The 19,139-nt window shown below is 39.3% G+C and overlaps 1 protein-coding gene across 3 annotated transcripts in view; it reads right to left on the reverse strand.

Annotated features, from left to right (window-relative positions):
* CDH8 (cadherin 8) overlaps positions 1-19,139 on the reverse strand; it is a 412,814-nt gene that overhangs the window by 124,653 nt on the left and 269,022 nt on the right. For all 3 annotated transcript variants that reach the window (XM_042918476.1, XM_042918478.1, XM_042918477.1), the window contains exon 8: positions 14,359-14,495. In XM_042918476.1, coding sequence (XP_042774410.1) covers positions 14,359-14,495 — 137 coding nt within the window. The remainder of the gene's footprint in view (positions 1-14,358; positions 14,496-19,139) is intronic.

The following is a 19,139-nucleotide window of genomic DNA, read 5'->3' on the forward strand; positions in this document are numbered from 1 at the left end:
TATCATACTCAATGGTAAAAAACAGATATCCCCCTAAGATTAGGAACAAGAGAAGAATGTCCACTCTCACCACATTTACTGGAAGCCCTACTTATGGCAACCAAGAAAGAAAAGGCATCTGAATTGGTAAGGAAGAAGCAAAACTTCCACTCTTTGCAGCAGACATGATACTAGATATAGAAAATTCTTAAAGACTACATCAAAAACCACTAGAACTGATTAATTCACTAAGGTTGCAGGATACAAAAATCAATATACAGAAGGGCTTCTGCATTTTTATACTCTAATAATGAAGGAGAAAAAATAGAAATTAAGAGAAAAATCCCATTTAAAGAAAATAAATACTTAAGAATTAAGTTAACCAAGGAGTTGGAAGATCTGTGCCCTTAAAACTAGAAAACATTGAAGTTAGACATTGAAAACAACACATAAGAAATTAGGAAGATATCCATGCTCATGGACAGGAACAACAAATATGTTACAATGTCCATTCTGCACAAAGCAGTCTACAGATTTAATGCATTTCCTATCAAGATACCAACATTTTTCATAGAACTAGGACAAATAATCCTTAAGTTTGTATGGAACCACACAAGACACCAAAGAGCCAAAGCAGTCTTGAAAAAGAACAAAACACGAAGTATCACAATCCCAGATTTCAAGATATACTACAAAGGTGTAGTAATCAAAACACTATGGTACTGGTACAAAAATAGACACACGTATCGATAGAACAGAAGAGAAAACCCAGAAATAAACTCCTCATTATATTGCCAATTAATCTTCAATAAAGGAGCAAGAATATGCAATGGGAAAATGACAATCTCTTCAACAAATGATGTTAAAAAAAAATACAACAAAAAACTGGACAGCCACATGCAAAAGAATGAAACCAGACCACTTTTTACACCATACACAAAAATTAGCTCAAAATGGATTAAGGCCCTAATGTGAGACCTGAAACCATAAAAAGAGCAGAGGCAGTAACTGCTCTGACATGAGCTGTAGTAACCTTTTTGGAGATGTCACCCAAAGTAAGGAACACGATAGGAAAAATAAACTACTGGGACTCCATCAAAATAAAAAGCTTCTGTACAGCAGAGGAAATAACCAAGACTACTAAAAGGCAACCTAGTGTATGGAAGAATATATTTGCAAAGGACATATCCTGTAAACCTAAGTATGCAAAATATACAAAGAGCGGATACAAATCAACACACAAAAAACCCCAAACAATCTGATTAAAAAATGGGAAGAAAACAGCCACAGACATTTCTCCAAACAAGACATACAGATGCTTTACAGACTCATGAAAAGATGCTCACTATCACTCATCATCAGAAAGATGCAAATCAAAACCAGTCTCCCCTCACACCTGCCAGAATGACTAAAATCAAAAGCACAAGAAACAACAAGCATTAGCAAGGCCATGGAGAAAAGTAATCCCCGTGTATTGCTGGTGGGAATGTAAGCTGGTTCGGCCACTGTAGAAAAGAGTATGGAAGTTCCTCAAAAAATTACAAATAGAACTACAATATGATCCAGTAATTCCACTGCTTGCTTTTTAGCCAAGGAATACAAAAACATTAATTCAAAAAGATACATGCAACCCTATGTTTATAGCAGTATTATTTATGATTGCCAAATTATGGAAGTAGCACAAATGTCCATTGATGGATGGATAAAGAAGATGGGGTAAATATGTGCAATGGAATATTAGTAATTTATATCTATAATCTGTTACAAAAAAAAATTTTTTATATGTTGCAATGTTGCCACTTGCAACAACATGCATGGGTCTAGAGAGTATAATGCTAAGTGAAATAGGTCAGAGAAAGACGAAATATGATTTCACCCATATGTGTAATTGAAGAAACCAAACAAATGAACAAAGGGAAAAAAACACACATGCACAATCCAAAAAAAAAAAAAACCAGACTCTTTTTTTTTTTTTTCTTTTTTCAACGTTTTTTTTTTTTTTTTTTATTTTTTTTTTATTTATTTTTGGGACAGAGAGAGACAGAGCATGAACGGGGGAGGGGCAGAGAGAGAGGGAGACACAGAATGGGAAACAGGCTCCAGGCTCCGAGCCATCAGCCCGGAGCCTGACGCGGGGCTCGAACTCACGGACCGCGAGATCGTGACCTGGCTGAAGTTGGACGCTTAACCGACTGCGCCACCCAGGCGCCCCCAGACTCTTAATTATAGAGGACAAACATGGCTACCAGAGGGGAGGTGTGTGGGAGGATGGGTGAAATAGATGAATGGGATTAAAGAGTCCACATATCTCGATAAGCACTATGTATATAATTGTTGAATCTTTATATTGTATACCTGAAACTAATATAACACTGTATGTTAACTATACTGGTATTAAAAACAAAAACTCCATCATAGCCCTATTCTTCCCCCTTCATTCTCTCCATCTCAGGCTCTCCATTCCAATCGCCTAACCTCCTAAACCTGAATCCTAATATTCTGCACCCTATCTCTTATTTCAATATTTTAATGTATATGATGGGCTCTCTGACACAGAATAAGGTAATTCCCTTGCTCTGTCATCAAAAGGCAACCAAAATTTGATTCATTTAATTTTCCAACCATATCTTCTTTTCTCTCTTGATTTCCCTCATCACCAGAAGATATTCTAAGCTCTTCTCCGCTTGATCAAGATGTTTGTTAATTGTGAGATCTCTCACAAAAAGCCTGATGAAAATATACCTCCTCCAAGGAATCCTCCCAGAGAACATGGTCTTTCCTGTCCAATGGAGAAATCTCACCCTGCTCCCAATTACAAGCTTTTTAGTAAATGATATGTAAGAGTTTCAAATGCATGCCTGAGGGAAAAGTTCTTTGCTTTAGATGCACTATTAAGGCTCAAAGAGAAATGAGTCACATCTTACTGCGTTCCAAGTGCCCAATTCTTAACACAGTAGGTGCCCATGGAATCCTTGCTGAAATGAGCTGGGCCCTATTTGCTCTAGGTATTTGTTTACTTTTGAAACATTATAAAAATACTACCGATTGTCTTGAGGATATGAAAGCATTATGTTTTGGCATGACTTTGTGAATTCTGGCTATGTAGTCCTGGAGTGGTCATTTCACATCTCAGAGGATATCCTCTCCACTCTTTCTTTTTAAGTTTATTTTTTTAATTTTGAGATAGATTGTGCAAGCTGGGGAGGGGCAGAGAGAGACAGGAGAGAGAGAGTCCCAAGCAGGTTCTCTGCTGTCAGTGCTCGACACAGGGCTCGATCCCACAAACCGTTGAGATCATGCGTGACCTAAGCTGAAATCAAGAGTCAGACGCTTAACTGACTGAGCCACCCAGGCACCACCTCCTCTCCATTCTTTAATGGGGTTCTGTAGGGCTCAAACAAAACAACTCTTGTGAAACATTCAACACAATACCTGGCCCCAACTTTGGTGCTAAAATGATGTTTCTTTGCTTTTAGTTGATTTGAGTTTGTGGGTACATAGAACGGATAGTCATAAAAGGAGCAAGCATAACACATCCTTGTTACGAACAGCATAACCTCTGACCTTGGCCATCACATGTGGTGGATCCTTGTACTAGAGACTCCAGGAACCAGAAATCATCACTAGTATAAGGGTACAGCGTGATTAATGCCTTGCCACCCCAAATGATATGTAAGCAAGCTATCAGAATTTAAATGTCTACTGTTTGGCTGAAGGGTCACCTGAACCTAACTGAAATGCTAGGTGGGTGGGGGGTGGATAAAGATGGAATTGGTGCCTATTTTTAGCCCCAGTTTCTAAGCTTTGGATTAGGGATTCCTGTAATCAGAAAAAGCGCTGCATTTTCATTCTTGGCTTTACTGCTTTGTAACCTGCTTCCAGTTGTTCAATACAGATCAGATTAAATGATAAACGGGCTTGTTGGGTAATGAAGTGTGGGCTGGCATTATTCAGGGCTTGCCTCAAGGCTCTCAGAAGGGAAGAGAAATAAAGTTTCTTAGATCAGAAGCCTGGCTCCTTGGGGAAGGAGAGGGGATCCGACGCTCCTCTCTGCCAGCACCTTTCTCATGGTTTCTGACTCCTGAGATTGATTAATATTCTACGGGAATCCTTCTCTGTGAGCACAGTCAATGGCTCACAATTTTCATATAAGGGGAGCACAGTTCTTCTTGCCCTCTGTGTCTTAGCTTCAGTCACTGAGGAAAGCATAACTTTAGAAAATCCAGAAAGCCATAGGCCTGTCTGAGACCCGTAACCAGGAGCCCAGTGGGATATATTAAAGCAAAGATCCTTTTCACCAATCCATTAATAGTGGCTGTTTGGAGTCAGAACTCATCAGGGTACTCTCCAGTAGTATTAACACATTGTTTCCTTTAATCATTCATTAATTTAGCAAATATTTATTGGAAGCACCAAGCATTATGGTAGGATCCCAGGACAAAACAGTGATCAATAATAAAACAATAATAACATGTTTCACAAGAGCAAGGGCTTCACCCATTTCTTCCTTTCGAGATGTATTCTCAAAGCCATAAGCAAATCGGTGGTTATTTATAATCCTTAACCTGTCATTTGAAGTAAAAGAGAATGGATCTGTGAGAACTTAGAACAAAGAAACCTGACCCAGTTTGAGTATCAGGAAATAGTAATAATAATAGTTAATGCTTGCATGAACACTCACATAGAAGTTCTTGTAGCATTATAAATGCACTAATAGATTTAGTATGCGTAATACAAATTGCTATTTAAGTTGAAATTCTAAAGACCCTGCAGTTAACCAGTTGATGGCTGTCAGAAATATTGTGTCTTATTGTTTCTCCCAAATAAGAAAGGTGTGGGAGCAAAAAATTCTGACTCACATGTAGTATAGTGAGGATTCTGGAAGAAAGGCAGGTAAGTACCTATGCCTAGGCTGCAGATCATTATTGCTTCCTGGTCACACCTATTGAGATTCGGCATCCAAGCATGAAATACATTTTAAAAAGAATAAAAAACAAATGGCCATAATATTTCCAACTCCTCCCATTAAGAGGTGACATTCTTGAAACTCTTGAACCTTGAAACTTTTGAACCTGCTCCTTGAACCTGCTCTTGGTATGTGACCTGTTCTGGCCAGTGTGGTAATAGCAAACTTGATACAGAGACTTGAAAAGTGCGTCTTCACCAATCTGCTGCTGCTCCTTGGAGCCCTGAGAGCAGCTCTGGAGATGCTGAGCTAGCCGATCAGAGGATCAGACACATGCGTAGCATGGTACAGCGGTGCCCTCTATGGCACCTGGTCTAACCAACCTTCTATATAGACAGGTGAGATCCACACAGACCATCTACCCCCAGACAAGCCAGCAGCTGACCAGAAAGACTAGCAAAATCAGTTCAAACCCAAAGAACTACCCATCTGGCCCCATCAAACCAGGAGAAATACATGTTTATTATTTTAAGCTGCAGAGTTTAGGCACGGCTTATTCCACAGAGGTGAGTGGATACAAATCAGAGGGTTCATATAACCACTTTGATCAACCCTTTCCCCCTAAGCCCAAGTGGCTGGGGAACAAAGTGGGGGAAGATGAGTGACCAACAGAATGTTTAGCTACAGGACAAAGGAGATGCCAGGGGATGTGAGAGGGGTAAGCACCACGTTTAGTGTGGAGGAAGTGAAAGAAGAGCAGGGAGAAGGAAGGGGAAAGCCTGAGGGAGGGAAGACAACACTATTGAGGACTTACTATACACTGGTTTCTGACGTCCTTTTTCTGTATTATCTCATTTAACTCTCATAACAAACTTAAAATATAGCAACTGAAGCTTAAAGAGATTATATAACCTACTCAAGTCACACATAAAGCATACAATGCCCCAATATTTTGGCCATGACGATTTGACTCAAAGTTCACGTTTTTAACTAATAACCACTACCACCTGCTGTGAAAAGGGTGATAGCAATACCCTTGACCTCAGTCTGGAGTTAGAACTAGGGAGCTTTTCAAGTTGGGAACCTGGCCAGGACACTTTGAGCTGAGAGAGAAAAGGCAACACTCCTACTAGGTACACATCATTGTGAAAAATTATATTCCCCAAAGAATCCCAAAATGACACTTCTGGAAAAAACTCACAATTTGGTAGATCCTCAGAATGAAGCTAGGTGGTTCTGCTCATGACAAGAAGACCTGTCTTGGGCATATCCTCTTTACTTGTATAATAATGATAAAAGTAAGTTTGCTTTATAATTATTGCTATGATAATCAATACTGCATTGTCATAATTATCAACACTTGACAACAGCCCTCCAACCAGTCCTTAAAGGTTCCCTTGCTTCAAGCTTATTCACTCCTTGCTTGCTGACCTTAACTTCATGGTTTGCAGGAGAACTAACCTGCTTCCCAGGGGATCCCGAAGTCCTCTGGCCGTGAGGGACAAAGGACCAGACTTTCCAGAAGATAAGGCCTGACTGCATTCAAAGACAGCAACCATGGACCAGTCTCCTCAAGAGACAACTTGTAGTTTTAATTACTGGTACAGGGGAGGAGTCTGAACTGCCTTATCAGGAGGCAACTGTTGCACTCGTGGGGCATCCTTTACTGCGAGACACCTGTGAGCCTTGATTACCAGCAGAGTAGCGGAATCTGGAAGACTTGCAAGGACAAATGATTAACTGCTGCGCTAGCTTCTCCTGCACGCAGCCATCCTCACGATTTTCCACATCTTCCCTGTTGAAAACCTCATGCTTGGCCTGGACTGGGAGGATGGTCTTTGGGACTTTAGTCCGCCATCCTCCCCAGTTGCTGGCCTCCCACCTTGCCTTTCTCACCATCACCTGTCTTTTGAATTTGCCTTTAAGGCAGCAAGCAGCTGAACCTGGGTTCAGAACCGGTCCTCAACAATTTTACACTATGTTGGGCAGAATGTTAGCACTGAAATATGTTTACTCCTCATCATATATCTCTAAAGGTGCACCAATGCAGTCTCCATTTTATATGTAGGGACAGTGAGCCACAGAGAGAAGTACCTTGCCAACAGAGTGAGTGTGGCTAAGTGAAAAAGTAATCCAAGCAGCAGGACTTAGAAAACCAATCACTTAACTTCCCCCTTTCTTTCTTTGACTTCCAGACGGATAACTGCACTTCCTCCCCAAGTCCTTACAACATCTGTCCCAGAGAAACCAAAGCCTGAAGACAAATCAATCTAATACTATCTTATCTTTATAATCTGTTCATATATTTATATCTAAGGCCTTCTCCATCTCACACCACTCTATCTGCTATCCTCAAAGCTGCAAATGACCACTTATTTGCCCGAAGTGGCTAATTTTTTGTCACGTGCACCTAAAAAGCTTGAATCGCTGCTCGCTGCTTACCTTCTTTCTACCCTTTGTCTATAGGAAGAGTTATTGCTGAGGCTTGGGTAGGTGGTTTATAAAGAGAAACCAGGACAAGACAGGGATGGAAACTCCTCAGTTTTTGTTTAAGTTAGGACTAAGGGGCTGTTAGTCATAGTGACATCCTAAAGAAGCTCCTGGTTAAAACCCTTATCTCTAGTCTCAATCTGCATGCTTTTCTAAGTAGATGAAAGCAAAAGGAGGGCAGAGATGAAAAAGATGGAGATGTTGTGGCAAGATGTTGGCAGAATGGATGCAGAACACAGAGGATATAGGGAGAAATTGCCAGGTCAATCTGCAAAGAACCAGAGTAGCTATATAGAACATGGGCACTATAGCAGTTTAAAGAAAGCTGATGCGGGCTACCCACCGAATGATACTCATTTGGGCCTGAATCAGCATCTCCTTGGATGCAGAATGATGCTGACTCCAGTCCATCCCTCTGGATAATGATTGACTGGAGGATGACCCCTTTCCCAGGAACCTGTAGTTTCCCCATGACTTTCAAATATGTTATTTCCCAAATCCCTTCATTATCAATCTTGTTGTTAACAATAATGGTGATCTTCACCTTACAGCACCTGTATGCTTGTCTGAGGTCAGGGGACTATATTCTCAGATGGTTATATTGTTATGGCCTCCCTGATATTTGGGAGCTCTTTAACCACCCGTGCATGTGAATTTCACTGTCCACCTCAGGTTCCAGCACCCTTTCCCTTCTGTGAGCGTTATCTAACTGAAAAATATGGCATCCCTTCATCTGCTTCCATCTAATCCTACACTAGGGAATGGCATTGATCTCAATGAAACTCTAGTTTCTATTGTGCCACAGGGAAAAAAGAAAGAGATGATATATATTGAACAGGACCTTGATATAAAATTTGAAGTCTTTAGTTCAAGCAGGCTCTGCAAAAATGTGCCTGCTTTCTTGTGAGTACCTTCCCTTAGCCACTGGCCAGTCTACCGTGCCTGAACCAAGGACAAGATAAAGGTCAGTGAACAAACTTATCCTATCAGTTGTGCGATGAAGAAACATAACCACACCTAGCAGTAATACGCAGACCATGACTACCAATTCTGCGGGGAAGGAGATAGAGTAACTGCGGGGAGGAGATAGAGTAACACACAATATAAACCTAATACATAGTTTTAAATTAAGCTGTGATTCAAAGCCCAGGATTACAACTATATTAGCAATATTGTATATAATTTATTAATTTCTAGAGGCTGTAGATGGATTTTGAGCTAAGAGGTACAGTACTATCACTTTTAATTCAATTCTCACTACACCCAAGATTGCAAGAGACAATTATGATTCCCATTCCACAGATGAAAACACTGAGAATGGACAAGGAGAAAGAGTTTGCCCAAGGTTACATGGCCAAGACACGGCCAGCACTAGGACTCAAGATTTCTCTGCACCATGAGCTACAAAGATATATTTTTCCTAAGTATCCTGGGTTGGACAAAGCAATTATTCTGGCAACTGGGCCCCATGCCAGGAAGAAACATTTCTTAAGTGCTATCAAACTAGTGTTTTCCCTGGGAGATTTAGCCGTCATTAGTGAAAAGCTTCATTTGCAATATTGTGTGCAGCCCACGGTAGTGGGCCAGAGCAATGCATTATCACTAACTCAAAGAGATTAATTTAATGGGCAATTATATGCTTCCTGCTTTAAAATACTTTCAGGTAACCAATAGTAGTATGCTTCTGTAAATGCCAACTGCCAGCACCCAGGCACCCAGGGTCAGCGGGTTTCCCTACTTAACCACCTCACACAACCAGTTTCTCTGCTCTAAAACCGTCATTCAGTGCCTCTGAAATGCCTCTGCAGAGACTATTCTATGCAAGTGGATTCCCCGCTGTCCCCCAATGTCCTTTATGTCTCCTACAGCTGTGTTGTTAATCACACTGTCCTCGTAGGCAGATCTTAGCATTCTGTCCAACCCAGAGGAACCCCGTGCGTCATCTGATGGGCCTTAGGCCAAATCACAGCTCAGGGAAGTATCACCTAGTCACCAGATGAATGACAACAAAGACAGAAACAAACAAGGGAACACCTCAGCTTTCTGTGCCTTCATTCAAGGCATTTTTAGAGCCTAAGGCACCTCTGATTGGGGGGTAGACAGGACGGGGGAGGGGGGGGGGTTCCTGAACTGCCTGGAAATTGTGACACAGCACGTCCGGCCAGACACCAGGGCTCTTTCATGTAGGTGATTCGGGTCAGTTGAGTACCATGTGGTCTTCATTGAAAAACACTGTCCCCTAAAATGTACAATTGTGTGCCTTCCTCAGTTTCCTCATCTGTAAAATGGTTATACACTTGCAGTCTGAACAGTCTCAGAGCTCTGCTTTGTGCGTTAGACAATACTCCTACCTTCGCTTAGAAGCGCTACAAGAGCAGGACCTGATCTTGTTCTTTCCTCCACTGAACCCCTGTCTGGACACCCTTCTGCTTGGCCGAGAGGAAATACTTCACTCACTTGCTTTGGCAAATGCTAGGCAATGTCAGAAGCTCAATTTAAGCCGGACGATGAAGGAAGATTTAACAGAGGTTTCTTCCATGGAAGGCACCTAAGAACATATCATCTGCAGTTGAATGGCATGGGCACCATTCTCGCCTTTGTACCCCAACCCTTGACCTCTATGAAATTTTGGGTAAGTTACTTAACTGTGTTGAGTTTCCTTGTCTGAAAAATGCATACAGATGACCCTTAAACAATTCTGGGGTTTGGGGTGCCAACAATCCCCCAAATCTGCACAGTTGAAACTCCGTGTATAACTTTTGACTCTCCAAAAACTTAATTATATTTATATACTATAGGCTATATTAATTTAGCCTACTATTGACCAGAGGTCTTACTGATAACATAAACAGTTTATTAACATGTAGTTACTATGTTATATGTATTATATACTGTAGTCTTACGTTAAAGTAGGCTAGAGAAAAGAAAATGTTATTAAGAAAATAAGGAAGACAAAATACATTTACAGTACTGTAAGTGTATTTACTGGAAAAAAATCTGCATCTAAGTGGACCTGTGCAGTACAAAGCTGTGTGGTTCAGGGCTCAATTATATTAACAGTACCTACTTTCTCAGAGTGCTGTGAGAATTTAATGCATGATAGGGCTTACCTAATACTTTTTCAGTGTTTAATTAGTCAGCTAAATTTACCTTAAACCTTCACCACTGTGGTAAATAGCAGCCGTGCGCTATAGTTGCAGACGATGGCATTGCTAGTAGCAGAAACACTCTCTACCAGTCTAATCTCTTGTTAGCACATGGGCATCTAACTGCCAGCTCGTGTAATGAGAGGTGCCTGTTGATTGTGATGGCAAGCTAGATCTATCACCACAGAAATACTTGTGTACTATACACAATGAAGCATCTCAGCCTTGGTTAAGTGAATCTGACAGAGGATAAAGGACATCATCTCCATTCTCATTAAGAGATAAGAGAAGGACTTCCCTAAGATCCATTTTTTTTTTTCAGCTTAATTTCATTTGTTTAAATCTTTGATGAGATGGCATTCTGAGAATAATTTTAAATTGTTCTCCCTGGAAAGAGTATTTCTTTATCTTTATTAAAACCTCAACTTTTAAGGTTCTGTTTTTCTGGGTGGTTTTAATCTTCAACTCATCCAAATACAATAAATCTCTAATTTTCTTTTTTTCCCCAAGACATGGTCTGTGGCTTCGGAAGATAAACATTACATGATGGGCTAAGTAATAAAACCAAGTCAAACAAGTTTTTAAGCCATTTTCATGTAATTCTAATTTTTCTGAAGCCTTCTGTGATCTTATTATTTATACTTCTTTTTATGTTTTAGGAAATAAAAGGCTTAATTGTATTTTAAAGTTCCTAAATTTATGCCCATCTCAGCTTTTATCTTTCGGCCAAAAATTAAAGTTCTCTTTGTACTTTCTTTCTTGCTGGTGCTAAGAAGGTTACAGGCAAACATTCCAAGAAAAGCAGACTGATATCTAAGTTAACAGTTTCACATTTCTTGAGATGTTTGACCTCCTGAATTAAACTTCCTTATAGGTCAAAATATGCCTATGTAGTTTGTTTAGTTTTCAATCTCCAGGTAAGATTTAATTAAGTAAAAGAGAGTGATATCTCTCATTATTTCAATAGAGTGATGTAAGTTGGGGTTATATATTTTAAATTGTATAATGTTCACAGACAAGGCAATGGTCTTTATACGGGCACAGCCATTCTGTATTTGTTCCCTACATGGAACCAACTGTAAACCTGAATCTGGGACATGTTTGAGTGGTTTATCTCAAGCCATGAAGAAAGTTTTATCTGGTCTAAACTTTGATATACTTTTGTAATTAGAGTATACTGTATTTATTAAAAAATAAACTATATTGCTTTAAAAATGATCTTAACTAATTATCTTACTGGTACACATAACAACTTATTCTTTTTCATATTTATCATGATCCCTTTTTTAATATAATCATATGTTCATTAAAGGAGTTCCATCATTGCACTTTTCCACACCATCAACAGGGAACTGCTTGTAATTCCCAACACTCACCATCTTCTTCCTTACCCCTCAGTCTTTCTGTATGGATATCTCAGCAGATTTCAATTTACCCTTTCATATCCAGGTGCTTCGAGGAGCCACGAGAAGGAAAACCCCAAGATCACTAGGGATTTTGTCTCTTTTGCTGACTGCTATATCCCCAGCCACCAGTAGAGTGGTTGGCAAGTAGGATAGACTCAATAAATAGTTATTGAGTAAATGAACAAATTAATGCCATCTCAGACTTGGTCACCCTAGAGTTAACAGCTTATTTCCTTGCAGCAAATGCTTTTGTGTCTGTCTTCTTACTTGTCTGTAATTCCTTGCAAACGAGTCTTTTGTTTCGTGATTGTCCCTGAAATGTTTCTTAACTACCCGCTCTGTATATTCGTTTATTTTTACTCCTTAGAATGAGTAACATAGATCCTTATAATTAGGACCTCCTTGATGAATATTAAGTAAAGGCATCCATCTCATAAAAAAAAAAAAGTGTCACGAATTAAGGCTAACTCAACTTGGTTGTATTCAATATGAGAAGGTTCTTTAAAAAGTAATTACTGCCTGCATAAAGAAAACTGTGATCCTTTAGAGAATTTTTATAAAGCCCTAAAGCAATATAAACTGTATACAGTTTTTCTCTGAGGCTTAAGGTAATAATGTGGCTTCAACATTGTAAATTATGAAAATTTCATGTTTGTACTTCTTTCTCTAGATGGGGTTAACATTTATTTATTTTTTTTAATGTTTATTTACTTTTAAGAGAGAGAGAGAGAGCGCGAGCGAGCCAGCCAGGTAGGGGCAGAGAGGGAGAAAGAATCTGAAGCAGGCTCCAGGCTCCGAGCTGTCAGCACAAAGCCCGAGGCGGGGCTCGAACCCATGAACCATGAGATCATGACCTGAGCTGAAGTCAGAGGCTTAACCAACTGGGCCACCCAGGCGTAGATGGGGTTAACATTTCTGATGAACCAGTTACCAAGTAGTATCCTTGGTTTGCTTTATCCCTTAATGTTAGCAAAGGGTAACTGCTACCAGAATAGCACACTGAGGAAGAGAATACTACTCCTTAGCCAGTAAAACACCAGAGTTTCCAGAGTTTATGCTCTCTCCAGAACCCTCCACTTGGTAGGGCTGAAGTTACGTATCAACCTGACTGCATGTCCTCTGCTTGCATTCAAGGAGGCTATAAAAAAAACAGATACGCCGCACTCTTACATCTTCACTTTTTCCACACAGTGTTATTGTTGGTTTACTTTTGTTCTGTTTGTCTTTTAACAAAGTTCCGTGGGGAACATTTCCCCCATAACCCAGAACAAGGAAAAGTGGTGCCATCCTGATGTCATGGATGGCTCATTTGCACAAACAAATTAATCGTGTGTCTCAGAGATGTTTGCCCTGTCTTCACAAGAAACCATAGAGGAAATTTTAGAGAGAGTACAGAGAAAATTTTAGGTCCCACATCCATTAAGTGTCATCTATAAACTCTATATTGTATGTACACCCAGGAATTTTTCTTAATGTTGATTTTTATTTCCTTACCCAGATTCCCAACTCATTCAAGAATTTGTCTCCCTTGAATCTGTGTGAACTGTAAAGGCCTTATCAGGTCCTTGATCGAAAGAAGGACATCAGATAATATGCAAAAGGTATTTTGTTTGGAAATAAGATGAATATTATGTTCTTTTGCATATTTTTGTGTAATAAAAACTGGTGAGGCAGAGTGCAAATTCTCTGAGACAGTGTAGCACAAAATTCCACCAGAGAGCTGCTGCTTAGAGACCCAGTAATAGCGGCAGTATGTGCAATCAAAGAAGCTGTGCTCACTAAAAACTGACTGAAAGACTAACATGTTATTTTAACAACCCTGGAACATCCTCTAAAAAAAAAAAAGCTTACATTTTCACATGTAATTTATGAAAACAATTATATTGAAGTTACAGTTTTAAATAATCTATGGTACCAAGTAAGATACATTAAACTCTTAAAAAAAACAAATATCATCTATAATTTTATCACTCCAAAATAATATGCATTGACAGTATGAAGTTTCCGTCTATATTTTGTCTGCATACGTGAATATGTATGTGTGTGGTTTAAATATGTGAATAATAGTATATATGTTCGGTCCATTTATTTAAATTATAGTGTGCAATACTTGAGTTCTATTTTTTACCTACCCTTTCACACTCTTTCTCCATATTTTAATATGCAAATCATTATTTAGTGGCTGAATAATAGATATATAAGAATATTTGGATATGAGAGTATTTCCTTCCCATATATATTGCAACCTTTGGTAATTTACCACTGGGCAAGTTATTTCTTGTTGAGACAATTCATTCAAAGGCTCCTTGGGAGCAATAATATAAGTTCCAATGCCAAAATACCTGATGCAAACAGGGACCGTTTGTCATGTGATCACTAGGCATAAATTGAACCCAGTCACACAAGGAAGAAATTAAACCCAGGCACTTACTAATTTCGGTAGCAATGATTGTTATGTTGTGCCATACACTTAATTCTCTGTCAAGTGGTGTTGCCAGCGTTATTTTTCCATCATCCGCATTAATGTTGAATTGTCTCTCCAGGTCAGTGTGCCGGTCGATGGAAAACCTACAAAAGAGATACATCTGTAATCACTTCAATGTTTATATGATCCATATATTCCACAGCAGACCTTTAGTAATCCTGTGAGAGTCATAGTTGTGAAGTCAAATGGATTGGGAAACTCGGTGGCATCATAATTTGTAAAATAAAATGACTGAATGAGGCACAAGAAACTTAATAATTATTGTCCAAGGAGTAATTAGCTACCTATGCAACATGGAGGTCATAAACTGCCATCAGTTTCAATAGGTAGCATCTTCAAAAACGGATGCTGATGAAGAGTTAATTGCACAATCCATCACATTTATTGGACAGCTTATGATAATTAGCAGTTGCCACAAAATATCACATAAAACAATAAACTCAAGCCCAAATCAGGATGGTGCTAGGCAGCATGTCATTTACGGCAGTTCAAAGGAAATGTGTATTTATGTTAAACCCATATTTCACTAGACAACATGTATGTGTTATATATTGTTGCTGTTGGGTTGTTTTGTTTTCTTGACAAGTAAAGTGTATATTTAGGATTCCTGTTAGTTTCTTTCCATAGAAATAAGATGGTGGCTGATTATCTAGTAATCATTTTTGAGTCAGAAAAGATATTTCAGCAGCTTTATAACACTCGAGTCTCCAAAATTCACAATTTTAAATGCACAGGTTAGTAGCTCCTCTTTTTTTTTTTTAATATTTTTTTTAATGTTTATTTATTTTTGAGACAGAGAGAGACAGAGCATGAATGGGGGAGGGGCAGAGAGAGAGGGAGACACAGAATCGGAAGCAGGCTCCAGCCTCTGAGCCATCAGCCCAGAGCCCGACGCGGGGCTCGAACTCACGAACCTTGAGATCGTGACCTGAGCTGAAGTCGGACGCTCAACCGACTGAGCCACCCAGGCGCCCCAGTAGCTCCTCTTTTGAGAAAACTCCTTCAGAGAAGACATTATTAAGGTATTATGTTTAAAGTTTATTTATTTTGAGAGAGAGAAAGAGAATGAGTGGGAGAGGGATAGAGAGAGGAAGAGACAGAATCCCAAGCAGGCCCCGTGCTCTCAGTGCAGATCCCGATGTGAGGGTAGAACCCATGAACTGTGAGATCATGACCTGAGCCAAGATCAAGAGCTGTAAGCTTAACCGACTCAACCATGCAGGTGCCGCTAAGGTATTTTGTATCTAGAACCAACTGCTTCTAAGGGATACTAGGCATCAAGATAATATAGTAATTATGATTTTTACAACATTTATTGCTATCCTCTTTATACACCAAGATCTGTGTTTTGGTTATAGAATGTTGAATTCAATAAGATAAAAGTCTTAAGGAACATAAGACATAGTTAGAAAAATTAACCCATAAATAAAGAGTGAAATAAACTAAAACAGGATGGAATGGAGACTGAAAAGAGGGTGTTGTAGACTGAATGTTTGTGCTGCCCCCAAATTCAGAGGTTAACATCCTAACTCCCAACATGATAGCATTTGGAAATGAGGACATTGAGGGGTAAATAGGGTTAGATTAGGTCTGATGGGATTAATGACTTTATACAAAATGGAGTAGACACAGGATCTCTCTCTGTTCTCCACCAATGAGGGTGCAATGAGAAGATGGCTATTCTGTCTCTATTATTTACGTATTGCTGTTTCTAGGATAATTCATCTTCACTGAGCCTTGATTTTTTTCACTGGTCAAATATGGTTGCAGACTAAAAATAAAGCATCAATCAGTCTCTAAAGATATGTTCTAAAAGTGCTAGAGATATGTTTATCATTATCATCATCCTCCTCACCGTAATCACCATGTCTGATTGCACAAAAATTTAATAAACTTTCCTACTTAGAAGGTGGTAGAGAACGCCCCTTTCTTAGCAGTTTATAAATAGCATAAAACTGGAAAAACTTTTGGGTGTCATTTAAGTTTCTTAACTCTAACAGAGGCAGAGATATTTTTCTCATTTTTTAAAGTTCCAGTTCATGACAGACTTTATGGGGTGAGTCATAAGAATTTATAAAATAGGCTATAAATACAGCCCTTTAGTACGATCACAGGTGAGAATGTCATAATATTACAAGATTACACAATGGGAGGAACTTGATGGGGGAAAAAATGACTTTGTTTAAATTCAGTTTAAAGTCTACCTCAACTATTTAAAGATGCCCCTTGCTGCCTATGTAGATATTTCACACATCTGCCTGGTTGACTTTATGATAAAGGCTCCCAAGAATTGCTAAACATCCTAGAAGTCCTGATTCAACATAGTCAACAAGCATGCATTAAACACCAAATGTGGACCAAGCACAGTGCTAGATGCTCCTTCCTTCTTCTGTCCTCTAATCTTCAGTTTCTTTTTGTTTGTTTGTTTGTTTGTTTGTTTGAGAGAGAGAGAGAGAGAGAGCACAGCCAGCAAGTGCAGGGGAGGAGCAAACAGAGAAGAGAGAGAGAATCCCAGTATGTTGCGTATGGTCAGCACAGAGACCAACATGGGACTCAAACTCACGAACCATGAGATCATGACCTGAGCTGAAATCAAGAGTTGGATGCTTAATCTATGGAGCCACTCAGGTGTCCCTTCTCTTTGGTTTCTTATAGAATGAAGAAGGGAAAAATGAAACCCTTAGAGGACATTTTAAGCAACATAACTAGTGAACAGCAGAACCAGAATGAATATTCATGTTTGATTCACTCTGAAGTCTATGTGTACACCAGCTACAGGAAGGGCTTACCTTATTCATATATAAAGTAGGGGTGATATTAATACTGGATAATAGGATTCTTGAGAGGACTAGAGTAGATGATAAGCATGGCATACTTTGTCAATACGTGTGTGCTGCCCACTAAGTATCAGGGATCAAGACTCTACTATCATTTGTATGATAGTGACATCATTGAATGCCACCTTTGCACTCAATTTTCTGAACCCAAAATTGTGATTATTTTTCTTATTTTAGAACACACTGATTTAACATCTTACAAATGCCTATATATACGTGTGTGTGTATATGTGTGTGTATATATATATACATATATATACATACATATGTGTGTATATATACATCCTAATATAATATATACTATTATATATTATATAACATATAGTATTTTATAGTATATAGTATTATAATATATATAATTCCATATATTGAAATATATCTAAAGAAATATGATTTATTAAATCAGATGACAAGGAGTTAGACCTCGCTGGAAAGCCAGGGAATAAGAATTCTCCATCTCCCATCTTCTTTATAGACCTCCTGATAGGTTTTTAATCCACCTTTATATTCTAGCAAACTTTTTTCTGCTCTGTTAAGGGCATGGCCTGAGTTTCTGGTTGTTTACATTAAGACTACCAGGAGAGTCCCAGACCATAGGCTCCATATGCATTAATAATCTCATCGTGGGGCACCTGGGTGGCTCAGTCGGTTAAGCATCTGACTCTTGATCTAGGCTCAGGTCATAATCTTGCTGTTCGTGAGATCAAGCCCCACATCAGGCTCTACCTGCTGATGGCACAGAGCCTGCCTGGGATTCTCTCTCTCCCTCTCTCTCTGCCCCTCCCCTGCTCATGCTGTCTCAAAATAAATGAAAAAACTTAAAAAAATAATAATCTCATCGTAAAGAACACGGGTCCCAGTCTGACTGCCTCAGACTGCCTGACAGCCTTAATTTCACCATTTACATAGATGTGACTTACTCATGCTATTAGTCTATCTGGGTCTTTGTTACTTAATCTGTAAATTGGGAATTATAATGGGTTTTGTGAGTTTTAAATGAGGTACTGCATATAAAGCACTTACTACCGTGCCTGACACATGATAATTGCTCAGTAAATCTATTATTTAAAAATCTGTAATCTTATCATTACTTATCTGGACATGATAATAAGTTTCTCCTGATGATTCCCTAGTCCCCTCTCAGGCCCAAGGTAGCATCCATTTCACTCCTTGGTTCTCTGTCCCTCAACAAGTTCATCTGGATTTTCCTATCCGTAGAAGGAAACATAGAAGATGCCAGTTTGAGTGATTAAAAATAAAGCTGAGAAGGAAAAGCAAGTGTGAGGGAATGGGGAACGAAACCTGCATGTCTGGCACCATTTCAGTTGTTTATTTTTCCACCAACTTTTCTGACCAAAATCTCTGTCTCGTGAAGTCACCACTGCGGGTCCACAGATTTAGTGGACACATTCAATTTTGTATTATTGTTGAGTAACATGATCGTTCTTAACCATAGTTAAAACTGATTGCATTTTAACATATTTTTAAGACTTATTCCACAACTAAAGATTACATTTAAAAACTGAAAGCATGCCATGTTTAGGAATGTTCTCAGAAGACACTCAGTCCACCATCCACCCCCACCCCAAGCACACACACGAGAGCCACAGCACTGCATCTCTAGCTGCAAAGGCTCACCTTGCTTTCCTCCAGTCCTCTAAGCTGCCACCATCCACTGCGTTGCCTCGCATCCTCCCCTCCCCTCCCTCTCATTCCACTCTGTCATACAGCTACAACAGCAGCAATAAAGGGCAATACTTAAACACGAAACTCTACTATAGGCTCTTTCCTTAAGTCAGTTAACAGAAAATCATTTCAAAGAAAAACAGAATGGGTTAAGAAAACAAACCTGGAGTAACGACTGAAATATTAGGATCCAGTGTACTGTGT

Source organism: Panthera leo, chromosome E2 (assembly GCF_018350215.1).
Source record: "Panthera leo isolate Ple1 chromosome E2, P.leo_Ple1_pat1.1, whole genome shotgun sequence".
In the NCBI taxonomy this organism is placed as follows: Eukaryota; Metazoa; Chordata; class Mammalia; order Carnivora; family Felidae; genus Panthera; species Panthera leo.